At 41.0% G+C, this 21,983-nt stretch overlaps 1 protein-coding gene across 1 annotated transcript; it reads left to right on the forward strand.

The window, feature by feature from the left end:
• The first annotated feature begins 4,209 nt into the window (after positions 1-4,209).
• Positions 4,210-11,139, forward strand: LOC111965274 (thyrotropin-releasing hormone receptor-like). Its single transcript, XM_023989355.2, has 2 exons — positions 4,210-5,311; positions 8,693-11,139. Exons 1-2 carry the CDS (start codon positions 4,529-4,531, stop codon positions 9,128-9,130), a joined length of 1,221 nt encoding a protein of 406 aa, XP_023845123.1. The 5' UTR covers positions 4,210-4,528; the 3' UTR covers positions 9,131-11,139.
• The last annotated feature ends 10,844 nt before the right edge of the window (positions 11,140-21,983 follow it).

The following is a 21,983-nucleotide window of genomic DNA, read 5'->3' on the forward strand; positions in this document are numbered from 1 at the left end:
ATTATAAGTGAAATAATCTGTCTGAAAACAATTAATGGAAAAATGACTTGTGTCATGCACAAGTAGATGTCCTAACCGACTTGCCAAAACTATAGTTTGTTAACAAGAAATGTGTGGAGTGGTTGAAAAACGAGTTTTAATGACTCCAACCTATGTGTAACTGTATGTCGCACTTCCGCATCTGTGGCAAAAGGTGGCAGAGCTAGAGCGGTGTTTGTCAGACCATGATACAAAAACGTCTGTAGCGTCTGAACGGTTTGACTTACACACTATTATGACCACTCTATGGAAAGGGGAGACGCTCACAAACACAATGGTGGTAACTGGTACTGGTTTCAAAGAATTTATGGAAGTATTAAGGTAGTTTTGTGCCTACCCAAAAAAGGGGTTAAATATATGAAATAACCTTCAAAAAGGTTACCTTCCATTTGTGTTATTTCATAGTTCTGATGTCTTCGCTATTATTCTACAATGTAGAAAATAGTAAAAATAAAGAAAAACCCTCGAATGATTAGATGTGTCCAAACTTTTGACTGGTACTGTACATTTTAGTCATTTAGACACTGATTCCAAACTACACTTTGGTTCGTTCAACCTATTCAATTCAATTTGTCTGAAATCAAATACCGAATTTGACAGATCAATGTGTGTCACGATCGTCTTGATGAGGAAGAGTAGACCAAGGCGCAGCGTGATAATGATACATCTTCTTTAATAAAATGAAGACGAAACAAATACTTATACAAACTAACAAAACAACTGACGAACGTGAAGCTATACAGACTAAGTGCTTGTAACGGTGTTCCTCTCTCTCTTCATACGAAGAGGAGGAGTAGTGATTCGACCAAGGCGCAGCGGGTTGTGAATACATAATGAATTTATTAGAACACGACGAAAAAACAAACTATACTTGAACAAACTAACAAAACAAATAAACGATGCAGACAGACCTGAACACGAACTTACATATAACGTGAAGAACGCATGAACAGGAACAGACTACATAAAATGAACAAACCGAAAACAGTCCCATGTGGTGCACAGACACAGACACGGAAGACAACCACCCACAAACAAACAGTGTGAAAACACCTACCTTAATATGACTCTCAATCAGAGGAAATGAAAAACACCTGCCTCTAATTGAGAGCCATATTAGGTCACCCTTTAAACCAACATAGAAACAGAAAACATAGAAATGCCCACCCACACTCACGCCCTGACCRACTAACACATACAAAACAACAGAAAATAGGTCAGGAACGTGACAGTGCTAACATGCAACATAGACATAGACAGACCTGAACATGAAAACTTATAGAACACAAAGAACGCACTAACAGGAACAGACTAAACAAACAGTCCCGTGTGGTAACAACACTGACACGGAAGACAATCACCCACAAAAAAACAGTGTGAACAGCCTACCTTTATATGGTTCTCAATCAGAGGAAACGTCAAACACCTGTCCCTGATTGAGAACCATATAAGGCTAATTACCAATTAACCTAAACATAGAAACACATAACATAGACTGCCCACCCAGCTCACGTCCTGACCAACTAAACAAAGCTAAACAAAGGAAAATAAGGTCAGGAACGTGACAATGTGATTTTTTAAATTGAGTTGATGCTTCTCAAATGCTTACAACACTTAATGCGCATCGCATTGCATTGCATAGCGATGGGTGCAATGTAGCGGTGGTAAAATATCATAAGAGTTGGAGGCGTGGCCTAATGGGGGCGTGGCCTTCGCTTAGTAACTTTTGGCCAACCGTGAGAGGGAATGTCATTTCAGGTATTGTGTCTTTTTTTTCATTATTATATGTTCTCTGCCAACACTGAATTTAAATGATATCTGCATAATTCATGTGATACTAAAAATCCTGGAAAGGTTTCCGTTGATGAAATTGCCACTATTTGGTTACTGTATTCTAATCAGTTAATGTGAAAGTCTGATGTAAAGAAAGTGATTGGAGTAATTTATTCATGCAATGGAACCAACTTAATATCTTGATTAAGAGGAAACTGATTTAATTGCTTGTAACCCAATTTAAAATGTGGACAGGTTATTACAAAGTGAAATATCTACTTGCTAAAACATGGAAAAATGGGTTTTATATACACTACCGTTCAAAGGTTTGGGGTCACTTAGAAATGTACTTGTTTTTTAAAGAAAAGCTAATTTTTTGTCCATTAAAATAACATCAAAGGGCCAGCATCGCGGAGTCGCCTCTTCACTGTTGACGTTGAGACTGGTGTTTTGCACGTACTATTTAATGAAGCTGCCAGTTGAGGACTTGTGAGGCATCTGTTTCTCAAACTAGACACTCTAATGTACGTGTCCTCTTGCTCAGTTGTGCACCGGGACCTCCCACTCCTCTTTCTATTCTGGTTAGAAACAGTTTGCACTGTTCTATGAAAGGAGTAGCACACAGCGTTGTATGAGATCTTCAGTTTCTTGGCAATTTCTCGCATGGAATACCCTTAATTTCTCAGAACAAGAATAGACTGACGAGTTTCAGAAGAAACTACTTTGTTTCTGGCCATTTTGAGCCTGCAATCAAACCCACAGATGCTGATGCTCCAGATACTCAACTAGTCTAAAGAAGGCCAGCTTTATTGCTTCTTTAATCAGAACAACAGTTTTCAACTGTGCTAACATAATTTCAAAAGGGTTTACTAATGATCAATTAGCCTTTTAAAATGATAAACTTGGATTAGGTAACACAACGTGCCATTGGAACACAGGAGTGATGGTTGCTGATAATGGGCCTCTGTACACCTATGTAGATATTCCATAGAAAATCAGCCATTTCCAGCTACAATAGCCATTTTACACGTTAACAATGTCTACACCGTATTTCTGATCAATTTGATGTTTGTTCTTTTTTTTAGGTTTAACCAGAGGGCAAAAGTATGTTCAGTGCTGGCTGGCTTGCCTCTGAACCTAACCAGGCTTGGTCCTGGATGGGAGACCATCTGCTGCTGGAAGTGGTGATGGAGGGCCAGTAGGAGAAACTCTTTCTTCTGGTCTAAAATAAATTCCCAATGCCCCAGGGCAGTGATTGGGGACATTGCCCTGTGTAGGGTGCTGTCTTTCGGATGGGACATTAAACGGGTCCTGACTCTCTGTGGTCACTAATGATCCCATGGCACTTATCGTAAGACTAGGGGTGTTAACCCCAGTGTCCTGGATAAATTCACAATCTGGCCTTCATAGCTACCTAATCACCCCCAGCTTCCAATTGGCTCATTCATCTCCCCTGTAACTAATCCCCAAGTCTCAGTCAAGTTACCTGGTAAAATAAGGGTTAAATAAAAAAACATTCTCTGAATGTTCTGTTGAACCCGACTTTAAATAGAACCAAGAGGAAACCTGCAGGAAACATTTATGGTGAAGCACTGAAATTCCCACTGAAGAACGTTGTTTCTGAACTATTTGAGAACATTCCCAATGTCAAACCAGTTGGACAAATTTCCTAGAACATTACCAAAATGTGTATTAAATCTAACCATGTTTTAACTTTTATGAAAAGTTCTGTTAAAGAATACCAATATACATGTTTTGGGGTCAAGTTCCTTAAACATGCTGATAATGTTCCTAAGCCAAGCAACTATCCTGCACCGTTCGTAGAAAGTTGAGGGAAGGTTTTACGCAAAATAACCATAGGACAACCACGGTCTCACCAAGCCCTATGAAACATATAGTTCTCAGAACGTTATGTGCTAGCTGGGAGGTCACTGCAAGTAAGAGAAAGACACTGAACATGTGTGATGACATTTAGATAGCCAAGTCAAATTTGAGTAGGATTTTACAGATTTATAACTTGAAATATAGGTTTAGTAATAATCAAATATAGCACTTGGCATTGAATCATATATTTGGTTTATATATTTGGTTTCACATAAACGTAGTTTTCTTAAATTGAGAAACCCTAACTCATTTATTGTTTTAGGCTTTTCCAAAGAGTACATTTTTACAGTGTACATGTTTTAAGTCCATTGTTACAATTGAAGTCCCTGCTCTATCATGCATGCATACACTGCTTTTCTGTTGGCTACAACTACACTATCAGAACAGCTGGTAGAGAGTAAAGCCACAGTCAAAACGCTCTTTGGAGCTCTGTGCGTAATGACAAGGCTGTCTTCTCAGACTGGAGTTGCGCATGCCATGTCACACCTCTTAACTTTACCTCTTTGCTTTACCTTGCAGTTTGCCTAACTTCGTGCATAAAGAGGACTAAAACATGGGTAAACAGCACTAAAATCCAAACCTGGTCTTCGTATTAATCGAATTACTTGTTTTTTGCGCGCTCGATTTTATATGATATATATATATCTCTTTCATAACCTCATGAAATTAGTTTACTTTTATTTTGGATAAGTAATACAAAATACTTTATTGAATAATGACTTGGCTTTGGAACTAACAGATTTTTAAAGGGAGCTCTCTTGAGGCTATTTTAAATGTAAAGCCTATGTCTGAAATGAATTACTCCTCCAAGTGAAGTGGACAGAACTAAACCATGGAGAATGTTACTTCAATTCCAGATAACCAGACACTTGGTCCATGGACTGATTATAGCACGGAATACAAAGTGGTCAGCATATTTTTTGTGATTCTCATCTGTGGGATAGGAATAGTTGGAAACGTTATGGTGATTCTAGTTGTTCTTACAACCAAACACATGCGGACACCGACTAACTGTTACCTGGTGAGTTTGGCGGTGGCCGACCTGATGGTTCTGACGGCGGCGGGACTGCCGAATATTACACAGAGTTTGTATGGAGGAGGCTGGGTGTACGGATACGTCGGGTGCCTTAGCATAACTTATTTCCAGTACTTGGGCATCAACGCGTCTTCATGCTCAATCACCGCTTTCACCATTGAGCGGTACATAGCCATCTGCCACCCCATAAAAGCGCAGTTTATGTGCACTCTGTCAAGAGCAAAGAAAATCATAGTGGTCGTTTGGGCTTTTACCTCGCTCTACTGCGCCATGTGGTTTTATTTGTCTGACATGAACGAGTTGATTTACGACAATATTACCTTGGTCTCATGCGAGTACAAAGTGTCAAGAAATCTTTACCTGCCATTTATCTACTTCACTGACTTTGCCATGTTCTACGTGGTGCCCCTCATGCTAGCCACGGTTCTGTATGGATTTATCGCTAGAATTCTTTTCCTCAACCCATTGCCGGCTGACCCCAAGGAAAATACAAAGTGGAAAAAAGAATCATGCCAAGGAAATAGGATGATGAGCACGAACAATTCATCCTGTAGCACAACTGTCCGCTCTCGCAGGCAGGTAAGTTGCCACTCTACTGTTTTAAAGTTTGTTATCTTATAACGGTGTGTCTACATCGTAATAACTACGGTGTGTGTGTGTGTGTGTGTGTGTGTGTGTATGTGTGTGTGCCTCGTGAATAAAGTGAGGGGAATCAAATTAATGATACAAAAAAACTCCAGTATAATTAGATTATGAATTCAACAGTTTCATAATTGCACTGATATGATATGTCGTGAAGTTGGGGTGTTCAATCCAAGCATATACTGTACACTCTTAGAAAAATTGCTTCCAAAAGGGTTCTTCTGCTGTCCCCATAGGAGAACCCATTTTGGTTCCAGGTAGAACCCTTTTGGGTTCCATGTAGAACCCTGTGTGGAAAGGGTTCTACCTCCAACCAAAAAGGGTCCTTCAAAGGGTTATTTTATGGGGACAGCCGAATAACCCTTTTAGGTTATAGATAAGACGTTTTTTTCTAAGAGTGTATGGTAACATCCTAGAGAAGGGAACATTTGCCCACTGGGCACAGACGTCAATTCAACGTCTATTCCACGTCTATTCCACGTTAGTTCAACGTAATTTCATTGAAACGACGTGGAAACAATTTTGATTCAACCAGTGGGTAATCATTGTAAGTAGGTTACAGTGTGCAACACGAGCAAGTCAACATGCAACAAACCACGTTAATATAGACTCATAAAGCCTCACCACTATGCTGACAGCACACGCCACTGAATAATGTAGTTTGTAACACATATAGAGCATACACAGCACCTGAGACTGAGCATGCGAATGGGAGGGGTGTGAGTTTATCTGAAGAAAGGGAGAGCTCCACTATAAGGAGTGGATTTTCAAGCATTGTGGTGCCAGCATCATGTTATAGGAATGCTTGTCACCATTAGGGACTGGAGGTGGAGTACCGGCAAAATAAATACTGGGGTATGTGTACACCATACCGGTTGAACATGAGCCAACACAATATTTAAAACGAAGATGCCAATAAACCTGTAGGCTGTAGGCTCATTATTTATCATTAACGCTTGTCACCCTCATGGAAATTAGTGAATGAACTAGAAAACTTGTAGAATACGCTCCAAAATGCGATGTGGTTTGAAGATAACAGTGACATTTTGTGAAGCCGGAGATGAGTGGCCGTGAACGAGATGCTGAGTGGACAGTGAACTCGTCAATTCAGGTTACAAGTGTAGGCCTAATGAATGAGAATCACAGAATGTTTGTAACAGACGTCTCTTTCCATTCATCAAATGGCCGCTGCACAGTGCACTGTATGGATGTGGGAATTATTTCAGATTGGACTAACATGCTGACCACACCGCTCGCGTAGCGTGCGCTCGCGTTGCAAAATAAATGTACACATACATGTTATTCATTCATTGCACCCACACTGCTCGCGTGCGACAGCGAGTGTCTGCGTGGCCAGGCACTGACATAGAAGTTATCTCTATTTGTGACGCTCAACGCTTTGCAAGTCCTGCCTCTCAAATCTCCTCATTGGTTTTTAGGAGCATATACCCACGTGGGTGAAAGATGAACTGACGTCCACACTCCAGTCGGTTGTAGTAATGCACCTTAAAGTTGGTTGCCAACCGCCATATAACGTCCAAAGAAGAAAAGGACACATGTAAGAAGGAGGAGATATGACGAGAAACGAATTGGGTTTACCGTTTTATCTGTGGATTAATTGTCGGAGTAGAGGACCTTGTGCATTTCAGGTAAAATAACAACCCAATGTTTATATCCCAGGACAAATTAGCTAGCAACAGCAAGCTAGCTAAATAGGTCAAATAGCTAGCAAGTACAAGCTAGCTAGCTAGCTAAATTGCCATAAATGTTTAATACTTTTCAACCTGTCCCCAAATTAATATACTTGGTTCAGAGTATGTTTTGATATTTCAACCTGTGTGTCCTGATCACTTCTGGTGTGGGTGAACAAAATCAACGCGCGCGCGATGGCGCACACGGACGCACACACGCGTCCGGTTTGGTCAGCATGTAACATGCATAGGTAGCCAGGTTTACAGGAGCCCTTTGAAGTTATTTAAGTAATCAAATAATCCCCACCCCCCCAATGGCTTAGACTTTTAGAGGTTAATGTTGCATTAGCATAACCAGTCATGATGTTTTCATCTGACTGTCAAACAACTGTTGGGACGCTACAGACGTTTCGTGAGAAGACCAATTTTTTGTGATGTCTCATGGTCTGGTCATAGGTCCACAGAGATCCTATTAAATTAATAGGGATTTTATATGTAATTCTACCTGTCAGAAATTAAATCTACAGTACTTTCACCCCTGTTAAAAATGAAAGTAGCAAAGCCCAGGTAAAAAGTTAGAGGAAAACCACCTCAGTCTTCTATTTGTCAGTGGGACAATTACACACATTTTAATGGCAAAGACACACCAGAATGACTTTCCAAGAATTGTTAAGTGTTCCTGAGTGGTCAAGTCTCAGTCCTGAATGAAATTTGCTTGAAAATCTGAAACCAGGTTTGAATATTGCTGTCAATCAATGACTCCCAACCAAATTTACTGAGCTTAAACAATTTTAACAAAAACATCAGATATACATGTATGTTGCCTGAAGAGTTGTGCAAATTTGGTAGAATATTATACAAAATTATTCACAGCTGTAATGGCTGCCAAATGTCCTTCCACCAAGCATTAACTCTGGGGTATGAAGACCTACGCAGTCAAGACATCTTCGTTTTTTAAATTTGTAATTAATTAGGTTACCTTGGTTGCACGCCCTCAGCATTGTCTGAAACATGGACCAAGCCAGCCTTGGGCTCTTTCTGTCTCAGTTGAATAGACAAAAAAGACAGATGATGGATCTGTGCTCACTGCTAGGTCATTTAGCAAAACAAGTCAGGATAAGGCTCTGACATAACACACACATCTCTAACTGGCCTAGCGATGAATGGAAACCAGTGCAATCCATACCACTTACCAGGGCCTGATTGAATTAACTCAAAAGGTCAAAATTGAATAAGGATAGTGATCAGGAATCTTCCCTTAGCAATGATGATAGTTGCTCTCTGGCCCTATCCAATAAGAGACACAACTGGCGTGAGACCTCACAACATAAATAAGGATGATAGAGTTTAATATAAACATTATCACATCATAATTATATTAGCAATTAAACTGGTCTCTAGGCTCTGTTGGTTTAGTCTTACAGATGCTGTTTTGTCAGTCTCTTCAGTCTGTGGTTGATATTAATTGTCAGAGGGTGCTCTCTGACCCATTTCAACCACTTTTCTTTGCATAGCAGGAACATACATTTTTTCCACACATTTTTAACAGGAGTCAAGCTGAATTCTATTCTTTCCCATGTCCTTTGATGAAAATGGCTCTTGATTTTCTTCCATGTGTTGTTGTCAGGTGACTAAGATGTTAGCTGTGGTGGTGGTGCTCTTTGCCCTCCTCTGGATGCCCTACCGGACGCTGGTGGTGGTAAACTCCTTCCTGGACAAGCCTTACCTGGACCTCTGGTTCCTACTCTTCTGCCGCATCTGCATCTACCTGAACAGCGCCGTCAACCCTGTCATCTACAACGCCATGTCTCAGAAGTTTCGCACCTCCTTCAAGAAGTTGTGTCACTGCGGTCCACAGCGATTGGAGAAGCCAGTGTCTTACAGCTTGGCCCTAACCTACAGCGCCATCAAGGACACAACCAATGGAGAGAGCCCTGACCACTTCACTACCGAGATGGATGAGCTGGCCACACCCACAGCCAGTGACCAGTTCCTGCCCAGCACCAAGAGGATATCATTCGAGGACCCCTCTCTGTCAGGCAGGGTTGCCCTTTGCACTCCCTGACAGAAAAAGTAACTCCATTCAGGCAACAATGATTATCTGAAAGGATCTTCTTATCCTTAAGCTCTAGTTTGTGATATCAAAATGGTCTCCAGCATCATAAATCCAATTCTATAACTCATTTTCTGTAGAGGAATTGATGTAATATTTGAGCAGTACAACGGCAAACATTAAATGCCAAAAATGTGTTGTTAATAGAGGGAGGAATGCTTCATTTCTTTATCTAGCATGGTGAAAATATATTCACCCCTCTCTGTGTAGCCATCTTAGCACAAAGCAMCCAATTATAGGCATTGTTTAAATCAGTCCTAAACATTGTGTGACACACACATTCAATTTGCAAGGTAATAATCATACTGCTTTCACATACTGAGCAACAGTTTCCATCTCTGTAGAGTGTTTTCCTACAAAGGAAAAAAGGGAAAGATGTTATCCCTCTTTTTATCTGGAGAGGTGTAGGCCAGGAACTCAGTGTGTGTGTGTGTGTGTGTGTGTGTTCGTGTGTGTGTTTTAAAGATAAGCTCACTCTACAGGAGGAGTCAAACTGTCTGGCCATAGTTGTTTGAACCAGCCTGCTACTTTGCATGTTTGAAAACAGCACAGCGAGAATGTGATCACTGACCACATTTCAAAGGCAAAATTCAAAGGAGGCAGAGTATTAAAACCATCTCTGCTCGAGGGGTGTAAATATCACACATCGCTTTGAAACCTGCCTGTCAGGGAAATAGAGATGAGGTGGGATGGAGTTTCTTTAAAGGTTACAGCTGATGAAAAGGACTGATAACAAAGCAATGACACGCCGGCTCTGTCATCCATTTGATTGCTCAATACCATTTGACTTTATAGTAACCTTATTGGCTAAAAGGTTCACCCGATATGAAACGTTCCGCAGGGGCAAGTGTCAAAAATGCAGCATGGTTAAACATCATGCTGTACCTGTAATGGACTACTGTGGTGTGGATTCAATCAACAAGTGTGGGAAGATTCAGAGTCCATAGCGAGAAAGATCTTTGATGACTCAGACACCTGGGTGGTTGATGGTTGTCTCTAGGTCAGGGGCCTGACATGACCAGACCAAACATTATGTTGACATCCTCAACAGCTGAGACTGATGGTAGCATTTCCACATAACGGATCCCCCCCAAGCACAACCCACAGAGCAAAGGCGAGATTAGAGGATTCATCAATGCCAAAGTGTTTTACTTTGGAGATTTGAGGGAGGCTGGTGAGTCATGGTACAGCCATAAAGCATGGGCACAGTATCAAAGAAACAGAAAGAAAAAGCATAAAAGGAATGAGCATTGATTGAATTTAGAATTCAAATAAGGAAAAAATTGAAAGTTTGATGTTGTTTATTTTATACTACTCTGTCCCTTTTAGGATACTGTAAAAATGCTTGCAATTGAATGTTCGTTACCATGTGAATGATGTACATTTCCGATGTACATTTCCGATGTACATTTCAGACCTGTTTTCAATTCATACCTTTGTACCATTTAAATTGTGTCTGCCAGTAGAGCTATTCTGTAATAACGTAGTTTGTTTCGTTCAGTTTTATTGTTTGTTCCCATCAATATACAGTATTTTACTATGGAGCGATCAATGTGGAGCTACGCTGTTCTTCTTTGGTAACACTACAACTACAGTACGTTTCAAAGAAGGTACGTGAAATAAGGATCTGTCCCTCTTGCACCTTCATCTACTATCTCCGTTGCACAGTTTCCACCATAAAAGGGAGTGGTGCCTGGTAGGGAGTTTGCAGCATKGACACTGTAAAACAAATGATGTTGTGGTGTGATTTCAAAAAGACAGACATCTATGTGCAGTATACAGTTATTCTTCAGTCAGCAATGTTGTGTAACCTGGTCTCTCTTTGCTGGCAGTTCTCTGCATTGTAAAAACTACCCTTGTTGTTCGGATGGTTTGTGTTTTGTATTTTGTATTGTTATTTGTCTATAATAAAATGATCATTGATCATGTGGTCTGTCAAATATTGATAATTACTCTCAGAATCCCGAAAWTCATGTGTTATTATTTGTAATTAATCTCAGTATATTTTGACACATCTTCACTGTATTTTCATCTATTCCATTAGGATGCAATCAAAACATATGGTTACTTTTCCAACTTCATCAAAACACTATTAACATACTCACATAGTGATTCTATCCAGATGACTGCACAAATAAATATCATGAATTTTAACAYATATGGCAGCCAACAACATGGTCGTTTCCATCTGTTCTTATCACAGCACATTCATTTGGAATAATACAWGGGATAATTGTGTGGAAAGCAGCATTGAAAGCATCAGTTTTCTTTTAAAAGTGCACCCATGTTTTATGCAGTGCTCAAATGTATTCTCCACACACACCATATTAAATAATGCCGAACTGTGATGACAACTACATAGCAAATCATCCAAATGTTCTTCATACATGGTAAATTGAGATATATTGAGACATTAAATGGGATGATTATATTGACCACGTCAATCTTTAAACAGGTCCCCTGATTGAGCACTATTCGGAGGACCTGGAATAATCTGGCCCCTTGTGAGCACTATTCGGAGGACCTGGAATAATCTGGCCCCTTGYGAGCACTWTTCGGAGGACCTGGAATAATCTGGCMCCTTGCGAGCAARGCACTCCATTTTTGGATAGTTGGATAGTCCCACTAGACCTGTCAATGTAATGGYATTTTAAAGTAAATAGCCTAGCTCAAGTAGATATGAGGTTCACCAGACACACATTTATTTTTTTATTACTGTAAAAAGGATTGTTATGGTAGCAAATTTGCATAACAATTCTGGCAAATGCTTTGTCTACTAACTTAAAAGTGCTTTGTTCTTTATAGAAGCTATAAAAGCAGCCTGCTCAGTAGTAACTAGATGAGAAAGACAAGAATGAATGAAGGTTGAGGTGAAAGGAAGGCAAACAGAATACAGATAAATATTAATAGCCTATCCCAATATCGTTCAATTCACTCTATTTCTTTTTGTCTCTCTCACCTCTTTCTTTATCTCTCTCACACACACACACACACACACCAACACAACACACACACACACACACACACACACAACACACACACACACACACACACACACACACACACACACACACACACACACACACACACACACACACACACACACACACACACACACACACACACACACACACACACACACACACACACCACAACACACACATCTTCCAAAACTGGGGTAGGTTGATGTAAGGATTAACAGTCAGACATGTCTCAAAGCTGTTAGGGAAGATGTGTGTATAGCGCTGTTTACAACATAAACTGGTCCCAAGGACATTCCCATTGGTAAGGAGATTGGGTATCCAGATGTTTCCCCATTATCTTCTCCTCTGAGTCCAAGGTCACTCACAGACACACCTGTCACCCTCTGATCAACAGCTATGTAAGTAACCAGAAAAATACCTGAATTACAATTTTCTCAATTTATTTCTACAGATATGCACAACAATGCCTTTTGCAAACAGGTGGTATAAGGGCACAAGGCGAGACTCAAATGCAGACACAGGAGGCAGATGGTTGAGCTCCGATATTTATTATACCAAAAGGGGTAGGCAAAAGGCAGGTTGGGGACAGGCGCGAGTTCRTAACCAGGTCAGAGTCCAAACAGTACCAGGCGATAGGCAGGCTCGAGGTCAGAACAGGCAGAGTGGTCAGGCAGGCAGATTCGGCGTCAGGACAGACAAGAGTCAAAACCAGGAGGGCTAGGAAAAAACAGACTGGGAAAAATAGGAGTTAGGAGAAACGCTGGTTGACTTGGCAAAACAAGACGAACTGGAACAGAGATACAGGAAACACAGGGATAAATACACCGGGGACTAATGGGGAAAACAGGAGACACCTGGAGGTGGGTGGAGACAATCACAAAGACAGGTGAAACAGATCAGGGTGTGACAGGTGGCTATTGTAGGATTTATGATGAGAAGGCCTAAGAAAAAATGAATACAACTTTTTGACTAAATAAACAAATTAACACAATCTTCCAAAGTCATACCAAGGAACATGCAGTCAGTCATTTTCTTAAGTAATTATTTTCAAAATTGCTTGTTAATCATTTAATCGACAATATGATTTTGCTCATACTAATTTAAACAGCGTTGTTCTATAAAGAAGCTAAAAAAGCAGCCTGCTCAGTAGTAACTAGATGAGAAAGACAAGAATGAATGAAGGTTGAGGTGAAAGGAAGGCAAACAGAATACAGATAAATATAATAGCCATCCCAATATCGTTCAATCACTCTATTTCTTTTTGTTCTCTCTCACTCTTTCTTTTTATCTCTCTCAACGCACACAATATACTTACACACACACGCACGCACACACACACGCACAGAACACAAACACACACACACACACACACACACACACACACACACACACACACACACACACACACACACACACACCACACACCACCACACACACACACACCACACACACACAACACACACCACACACACACCACACACACACACACACACACACCACACCACACACAAAGACTTCTCCAAAACTGGGGTAGGTTGTAAGGATTAACAAAGTCAGACGTGTCTCAAAGCTGTTTGGGAATGAAGTGTGTATAGGCCTGTTAACAACATAAACTGGTCCAAGGACATTCCCATTGGTAAGGAGATTGTGGTATCCAAATAAGCAATATACACTACCCAGTCAAAAGTTTGACACACCTACTCCTTCAAGGGATTTCTTTATTTTGTACTTATTTTCTACATTGTAGAATAATAGTAAAAGATATCACAATTATGAATAACAACATATGGAATCATTTTACATGTGTAACCAAAAAACAAATCAACATTAATTCAGATTTATGATTTTTCAAAGTAGCCACCCTTTGCCTTGATGACAGCTTTGCACACTCTTGCATTCTCTCAACCAACTTCACCTGGAATGCTTTCCAACAGTCAGGAGCTCTTTTTGGCTTGCTTTTCCTCACTCTGCGTCCAACTCATTCCAAACCATCTCAATTGGGTTGAGGTCGGGTGATTTTTGGAGGTCAGGTCATCTGATGCAACACTCCATCACTCTCCTTCTTGGTCAAATAGCCCTTATTACAGCCTGGAGAGATGTTGGGTCATTGTTTTGTTGAAAAACAAATTATAGTCCACTAAGCGCAAGCCAGATGGGATGTGTATCACTGCAGAATGCTGTGGTAGCCATGCTGGTTAAGTGTGCCTTGAATTCTATTAAATCACAGACAGTGTCACCAGCAAAAGCACCCCCACACCATCACACCTCCTCCTCCATGCTCACGGTGGGAACCACACATGCGGAGATAATCCGTTACCTACTGCATCTCACAAAGACACGGCGGTTGGAACAAAACATCTCAAAGATTTTCAAAAAATCTCACAGATTTCCAAGGATGTAATGTCCATTGCTCGTGTTCTGGCCAAGCAAGTCTCTTCTTATTATTGGTGTCCTTTAGTAGTGGTTTCTTTTCAGAAATTCGACCATGAAAGCCTGATTCACGCTGTCTCCTCTGAACAATTTACATGGAGATGTGTCTGTTTCTTGAACTCTGAAGCATTTATTTGGGCTGCAATTTCTGAGGCTGGTAACGCTAATGAACTTATGCTCCTGCAGCAGAGGTAACTCTGGGTCTTCCTTTCCTGTGGCGGTCCTCATGAGAGCCAGTTTCATCATAGCGCTTGACGGTTTTTGCGACTGCACTTTAAGAATCTTTCAAAGTTCTTGAGTGTGCAAAGGTGCCATCAAGGCAAAGGGTGGCTACTTTGAAGAATCTCAAATATAAAACATATATTATTTTAACAGTGGGTTTAACAGGGGTTTTAAGCTGGGTTTCTGTACAGCACTTTGAGATATCAGCTGATGTAAGAAGGGCTATATAAATACATTTGATTGGATTTGATTATTTTAACACTTTTTGGTTACTACATGATTCCATATGTGTTATTTTATAGTTTTGATGTCTTCACTATTATTCTACAATGTAGAAAGTTAGGTGTGTCCAAACTTTTGACTGGTACTGTATATATATAAAAAAGAAAAATAAACAAAAATACAGCCAACCAACAGTCTGTGTCCCTTCAGCTCCTCTCACCCCTATCTCACCCTCTCCCTCCCTTTCGCACAGGGAGGGTTGGACAAATGGAGCCAGTGAAGCTGTGGAGCGTAACATATTGACACTAACCTCAGCTAACATTTTATGTCCGGGAAGAGATACATTGATCTGGGCTAAAGCTCCGGGCCTCTGTGGGTTGAAAATTAGATGTTGAGCTGGACCGAAGTGGCTGAGAAGAGGAGGAAGAGAGGAGAGAGGCTGAAGGAAGGAAGGAATAGTTGCAGCACTAGGCTGATAGGCAGCCTGGTTAATGGAATTGCCTTGACCCGTTTTAGCCTCACTTATAACTGGATCTGTCTTCTGGCTGTGGGGTTGGAAATGCTGTGCACTTAAGATTATTTTAGGATGAGGAGCTTCAGAGAGTGACGGGTCTCTGTCTAGTCACAATATGTTCAGCATTCACACACACAACAAGACAAGCACAGGTAGCTGCTTAAATGGACACATTTAATTAATGTATGCATACAGTGTATTTGGAAAATATTCAGACACCTTCCCTTTTTCCACATTTTGTTACATTACAGCCTTATTCTAAAATGGATGAAATCATTTTCTCCCCTCATCAAATGACAGACAATACCCCATAATGACCAAAACAGTTTTAGAAATTTTTGCAAATGTATTCAAACCACATTCAGACCCTGCTATGAGATTCGAAATTGAGCTTAGGTGCATCCTGTTTCCATCGATCATCCATGAGATGTTTCTACAACTTGATTGGAGTCCACCTGTGGTATATTGAATTGATTGGACATGATTTGGAAAGACACACACCTGTCTATATAATGTCCCACTGATGACAGTCTATGTCAGAGCAAAAACCAAGCCATGTGGTCGAAGGAATTGTCTGTAGAGCTCCGAGACAGGACTGTGTCGAGGCACAGATCTGGGGAAGGGTACCAAAACATTTCTGCAGCATTGAAGGTCCCCAAGAACACAGTGGCCTCCATAATTCTTAAATGGAAGAAGTTTGAAACCACCAAGACTGTTCCTAAAGCTGACCGCCCTGCCAAACGGAGCAATCAAGGGAGAAGGGCCTTGGTTAGGGAGTTGACCAAGAACCCGATGGTCACTCTGACAGAGCTCCAGAGTTCCTCGGTGGAGATGTGTGGAAACTTCCAAAAGGACAACCATAAAACATCCAGACTAAGGTTTGCAACTGCACATGGGGACAAAGACAATACTTTTTGGAGAAATGTCCTCTGGTCTGATGAAACAAAAATAGAACTGTTTGTCCATAATGACTGTCATTATTTTTGGAGAAAAAAGGGGGAGGCTWGCAAGCCGAAGAACACCATCCCAACCGTTAAGCACGGAGTTCGCAGCATCATGTTGTGGGGGTGTTTTGCTGCAGGGGGGGCTGGTGCACTAACCAAAATAGATGGCTGCATGAGGAAGGAAAATGATGTGGATATATTGAAGCAACTTCTCAAGACATTAGTCAGGAAGTTAAGCTTGGTCGCAAATGGGTCTTCCAAATGGACAATGACCCCAAGCATACTTCCAAAGTTGTGGCAAAATGGCTTAMGGACAACAAAGTCAAGGTATTGGAGTGGCCATCACAAAGCCCTGACCTCAATCCTATAGAAAATTTGTGGGCAGAACTGAAAAAGTGTGTGCGAGCATGGAGGCCTACAAACCTGACTCAGTCTCACCAGCTCTGTCAGGAGGAATGGGCCAAAATTCACCCATCTTATTGTGGGATGCTTGTGGAAGGCTACCTGAAACGTTTGACCCAAGTTAAACAATTTTAAGGCAATGCTACCAAATATTAATTGACTGTATGTAAACGTCTGTGTCATATCCTGACCATAGAGAGCCCTTGTTTCTCTATGGTGGAGTAGGTCAGGGCGTGACTAGGGGGTAGTCTTGTTTTATATTTCTATGTGGGGTTCTAGTTTAATTTTTGTTGGTGATTTGTATGATTCCCAATTAGAGGCAGCTGGTATCGTTGTCTCTAATTGGGGGATCATATTTAGGTAGCATTTTTCCCACCTGTGTTTGTGGGATATCATTTTTTGTTTTGTGCATGTGCACCACGTAGTCACGTGTCGTTGTTTCTTTATTGTTTTGTTGTTCGGTTCACTTACTTCAATAAATAAGATGTGGAACCCAGATCACGCTGCACGTTGGTCCGAGTATGCTTCCAACGACGGTCGAGACATTCTGACCCACTGGGAATGTTATGAAAGAAATAAAAGCTGAAATAAATCATTCTCTCTACTATTTTTCTGACATTTGACATTCTTAAAATAAAGTGGTGATCCTAACTGACCTAATACAGGGAATTTTTCACTAGGATTAAATGTCAGGAATTGTGAAAAACTGAGTTTAAATGTATCTGGCTAAGGTGTATGTAAACTTCCAACTTCAACTGTATATATATATACATGTATATATATATATATATATATTTATATATTCCTTTGTCTTTATGGGGAATTGTGTGTAGATTGATGAGGAAAATAAACAATTTAATCAATTTTAAAATAAGGCTGTAACAAAATGTGAAAAGAGTCAAGGGGTCTGAATATTTTCCAAATGCACTCACTCTCTCACTCTCTATATATAAATAAGCTGGAAGTAAAAGCCTAAGTATTGTTGTCCATTAGTTTACTCCAATTAGGGGAGGGGTGGTAAGGTTAGGGGAAAATAATTAATTAGGACAAAATATTTTAAAGACATTTACATGGGGGATTGGAAAGGATGCAGATGATTACATTGATAGAAGCCACAATCTATCTGCGATATTAAAGCTAATCTACATAAAATACCTAAAATAATAAAAATCAAATAATGTATTTGTCATCTGCCCTCTTGGTACTTGCATCGGCTGTAGCTGAACTTCTAATGTTAGCTAAATCCAACACATTTTTGGGAATCCTCTTCGCAATATTCTGGTTGAAACATGTATGCTTGAACATCACCATGTAGCTAGTAGATGCTCCATCGTCAAATTCCTGATGATGAGAGGAATCACTTGAAGCCATAGCGCCATGTCAGTTCTTTCAGTTTTGCCCAAAGGATTGTTGTTAGTGTCCGCCTCCTTTTCATAAAAACCCGCCTTGGGGGAGGGACAAGGGCCAGAGCAAGAAGCACCGCCCAACACAAGTTGTAGTCTCTCAGAGACTGGAGAACATTTGTGTGCTTGTATATTTAGCAATGACTCCACCGTTAGGAACATCGCTGAAAGACATCCAACGGCTCTATTGAAAAAGGACAATCATATCTACACCCACAAAAACGTATAGTGGAATCAGTATGACAGAGCCTTTGCGAAATGCCGCAAAGCAGAACTACATTCATTTTTAGATTCCCCCACCCATCAATAAAACAGAAGCCGCCATAGGGTGTATCATTCAGCGCGTGAAGCCCTGACCTKCCTTCCTCCTGGGCAATTATGTGTGAAACACATCTCAGTGTCCTTGAAATTTCTCAGACATGATGAAAACAAACACAGATTCTCCTGGGTGAAATTCCCCTTTAACCTGTTTAAACGTTTTGCTCACATCGGCCACACAGAGCGAGATCAGACAGTCAACCGGAAAAACATGGGCTTCCATGCAAGGCACACTGTTATATTCCTAGAAGCAAGCCTAAAAGGATTATTTGGAGTTCTGCTTCGCTGGGCAACTCGTGACTGTTATTGAAAACTCAACTGTAACACTCAAAACTCAACTGTGATATTCAAAAACGCAACAGTAATAGCTTCTTGTAAAAATCGAACTTAATTGAATATAAAAAATGTTGTCCTTTAGCAGATGCTCTTATCCAGAGCAACTTAAAGGAGGGTTAAGCGCCTTGCTCAAGGGAACATGGACAGATATTTCACGTAGTTGGCTCAGTGATTCATACCAGAAACCTCTTGGTTACTGGACCAGACACTCCTAACCACTAGGCTACCTGCCGCTCTGGCGTAAACAATAAGAGCTCTAGACAGCTCCATTCGACAGCGTTAAATCAAGCTTGAGTGCTGCCACTACATGCACTTTATGAACAGGAGAGATCTTTTATTTATTGGATTTAGTACATTTAGACTGAGCCTGCTGTACTGGCCTGTGATGTGCTGTAAAAAGAGACATGGGGAGATAAGAGCTACTGTGTGTTACTATAAAACATGCAGGGAGTAGCAATAAAAAAAAGGTATTGTGGTTTGGGAAGAAATGACAACGGAGCCATTTCATTAACACCCAGCGTTGTCTCCGCACGACAACAAGCTTGTTGTTCTGGGATCTGCTGGCGCTTCGGTGACATATCAAACCTGTGATTGTCAAAGAAGCCAAGTGGAGAATCAGTCTTGCAAAGCAGCCAAATCAACACTAAGACCGTGATGGAGTACATGAAAAGAGCCACCTGCTGATCATGTACATGATGCAGACTGTGACTGAAGCTATAGAGAATCAGCGGAGGCTAATGTTACCGCCATCGGGCAAATCAAATGGTGAACAGAAAGAAAGAAAACATGGCGTGAAAGAGGGCATGTAATCCCAGGTTGTTGCTCTCGGGCCCATGTGGCAATATAAAGAGCAGTAGTGTGTAAGCAATTGATGYCTGCCTAAGGAGAGTGAAAAGCCACAGGAGTAGAAAGCAATCCACATCAACATGACAATATTCTTCACGGAGGATGCTGTATAATCGCAGGAAGTAAAGTGCAGCTACTTCAGAGTGACATGTGCCTGCAGGAAATGCTCTGTGTCAGATCTAACTTGAAGACAAAGTGTTCTCAATGTACAGAAGCAATCTCTCAGCTGCTTGATGTGTCATATAAGTTTTGTGTGTATTTTTGCAGCCACTGTTCAAGATTCTGTCCCCGTCATGTGAAAAGTGCCATATGGATCTTTGGGGCTTTGGGGTCATTTAGCACCCTCCTGTTGGGGCACTCCCAGGTCACATACTTAGACCACAGGAAACTTTAATCACTTCATGAGGCATGTACACGCAGCACACCACAACAAGTCTTAATTCTAAACCATCTATTTGGTGTTTAGTGGTAGGAAGCTTTGTCACACTTAGCTGTTTCCCAACAAAGATAATAAGAGAAAATATACATGTACAGTCGTGGCCAAAAGTTTTGAGAATGACACAAATATACATTTTCACAAAGTCTGCTGCCTCAGTTTGTATGATGGCAATTTGCATAAACTCCAGAATGTTATGAAGAGTGATCAGATGAATTGCAATTAATTGCAAAGTCCCTCTTTGCCATGCAAATTAACTGAATCCCCCAAAAAACATTTCCACTGCATTTCAGCCCTGCCACAAAAGGACCAGCTTACATCATGTCAGTGATTATCTCGTTAACACAGGTGTGAGTGTTAAAGAGGACAAGGATGGAGATCAATCTGTCATGCTGATTGAGTTCGAATAACAGACTGGAAGCTTCAAAAGGAGGGTGGTGCTTGGAATCATTGTTCTTCCTCTGTCATCCATGGTTACCTGCAAGGAAATACGTGCCGTCATCATTGCTTTGCACAAAAAGGGCTTCACAGGCTAGGATATTGCTGAAAGTAAGATTGCACCTAAATCAACCATTTACCGGATCATCAAGAACTTCAAGGAGAGCGGTTCAATTGCTGTGAAGAAGGCTTCAGGGCGCCCAAGAAAGTCCAGCAAGCACCAGGACAGTCTCCTAAAGTTGATTCAGCTGCGGGATCAGGGCACCACCAGTACAGAGCTTGYTCAGGAATGGCAGCAGGCAGGTGTGAGTGCATCTGCACGCACAGTGAGGCAAAGACTTTTGGAGGATGGCCTGGTGTCAAGAAGGGCAGCAAAGAAGCCACTTCTCTCCAGGAAAAACATCAGGGACAGACTGATATTCTGAAAAAGGTACAGGGATTGGACTGCTGAGGACTGGGGTAAAGTCATTTTTTCAGATGAATCCCCTTTCCGATTGTTTGGGCCATCCGGAAAAAGGTTTGTTCGGAGAAGACAAGGTGAGCGCTACCATCAGTCCTGTGTCATGCCAACAGTAAAGCACCCTGAGACCATTCATGTGTGGGGTTGCTTCTCAGACAATTTTGTCTAAGAACACAGTCATGAATAAAGAATGGTACCAACACATCCTCCGAGAGCATCTTCTCCCAACCATCCAGGAACAGTTTGGTGACGAACAATGCCTTTTCCAGCATCATGGAGCACCTTGCCGTAAGGCAAAAGTGATAACTAAGTGGCTCGGGGAACAAAACATCGATATGTTGGGTCCATGGCCAGGAAACCCCCCAGACCTTAATCCCATTGAGAACTTGTGGCCAATCCTCAAGAGGCGGGTGGACAAACAAAACCCCACAAATTCTGACAAACTCCAAGCATTGATTATGCAAGAATGGGCTGCCATCAGTCAGGATGTGGCCCAAAAGTTAATTGACAGCATGCCAGGGCGGATAGCAGAGGTCTTGAAAAAGAAGGGTCAACACTGCAAATATTGACTCTGCATCAACTTCATGTAATTGTCAATAAAAGCCTTTGACACTTATGAAATGCTTGTAATTATACTTCAGTATTCCATAGTAGCATCTGACAAAAATATCTAAAGACACTGAAGCAGCAAACTTTGTGGAAATTAATATTTGTGTCATTCTCAAAACTTTTGGCCACGACTGTACTGTAAGCTGCCTATGCTAAATTTAAAAGTGAAATATTTTACCAAGAACCAAAACAAACATTAAGCTATCACCTTTAAAACAAAACTATATTTTGTTCAGTAGTT

Source organism: Salvelinus sp. IW2-2015, linkage group LG6.1 (genome assembly GCF_002910315.2).
Source record: "Salvelinus sp. IW2-2015 linkage group LG6.1, ASM291031v2, whole genome shotgun sequence".
In the NCBI taxonomy this organism is placed as follows: Eukaryota; Metazoa; Chordata; class Actinopteri; order Salmoniformes; family Salmonidae; genus Salvelinus; species Salvelinus sp. IW2-2015.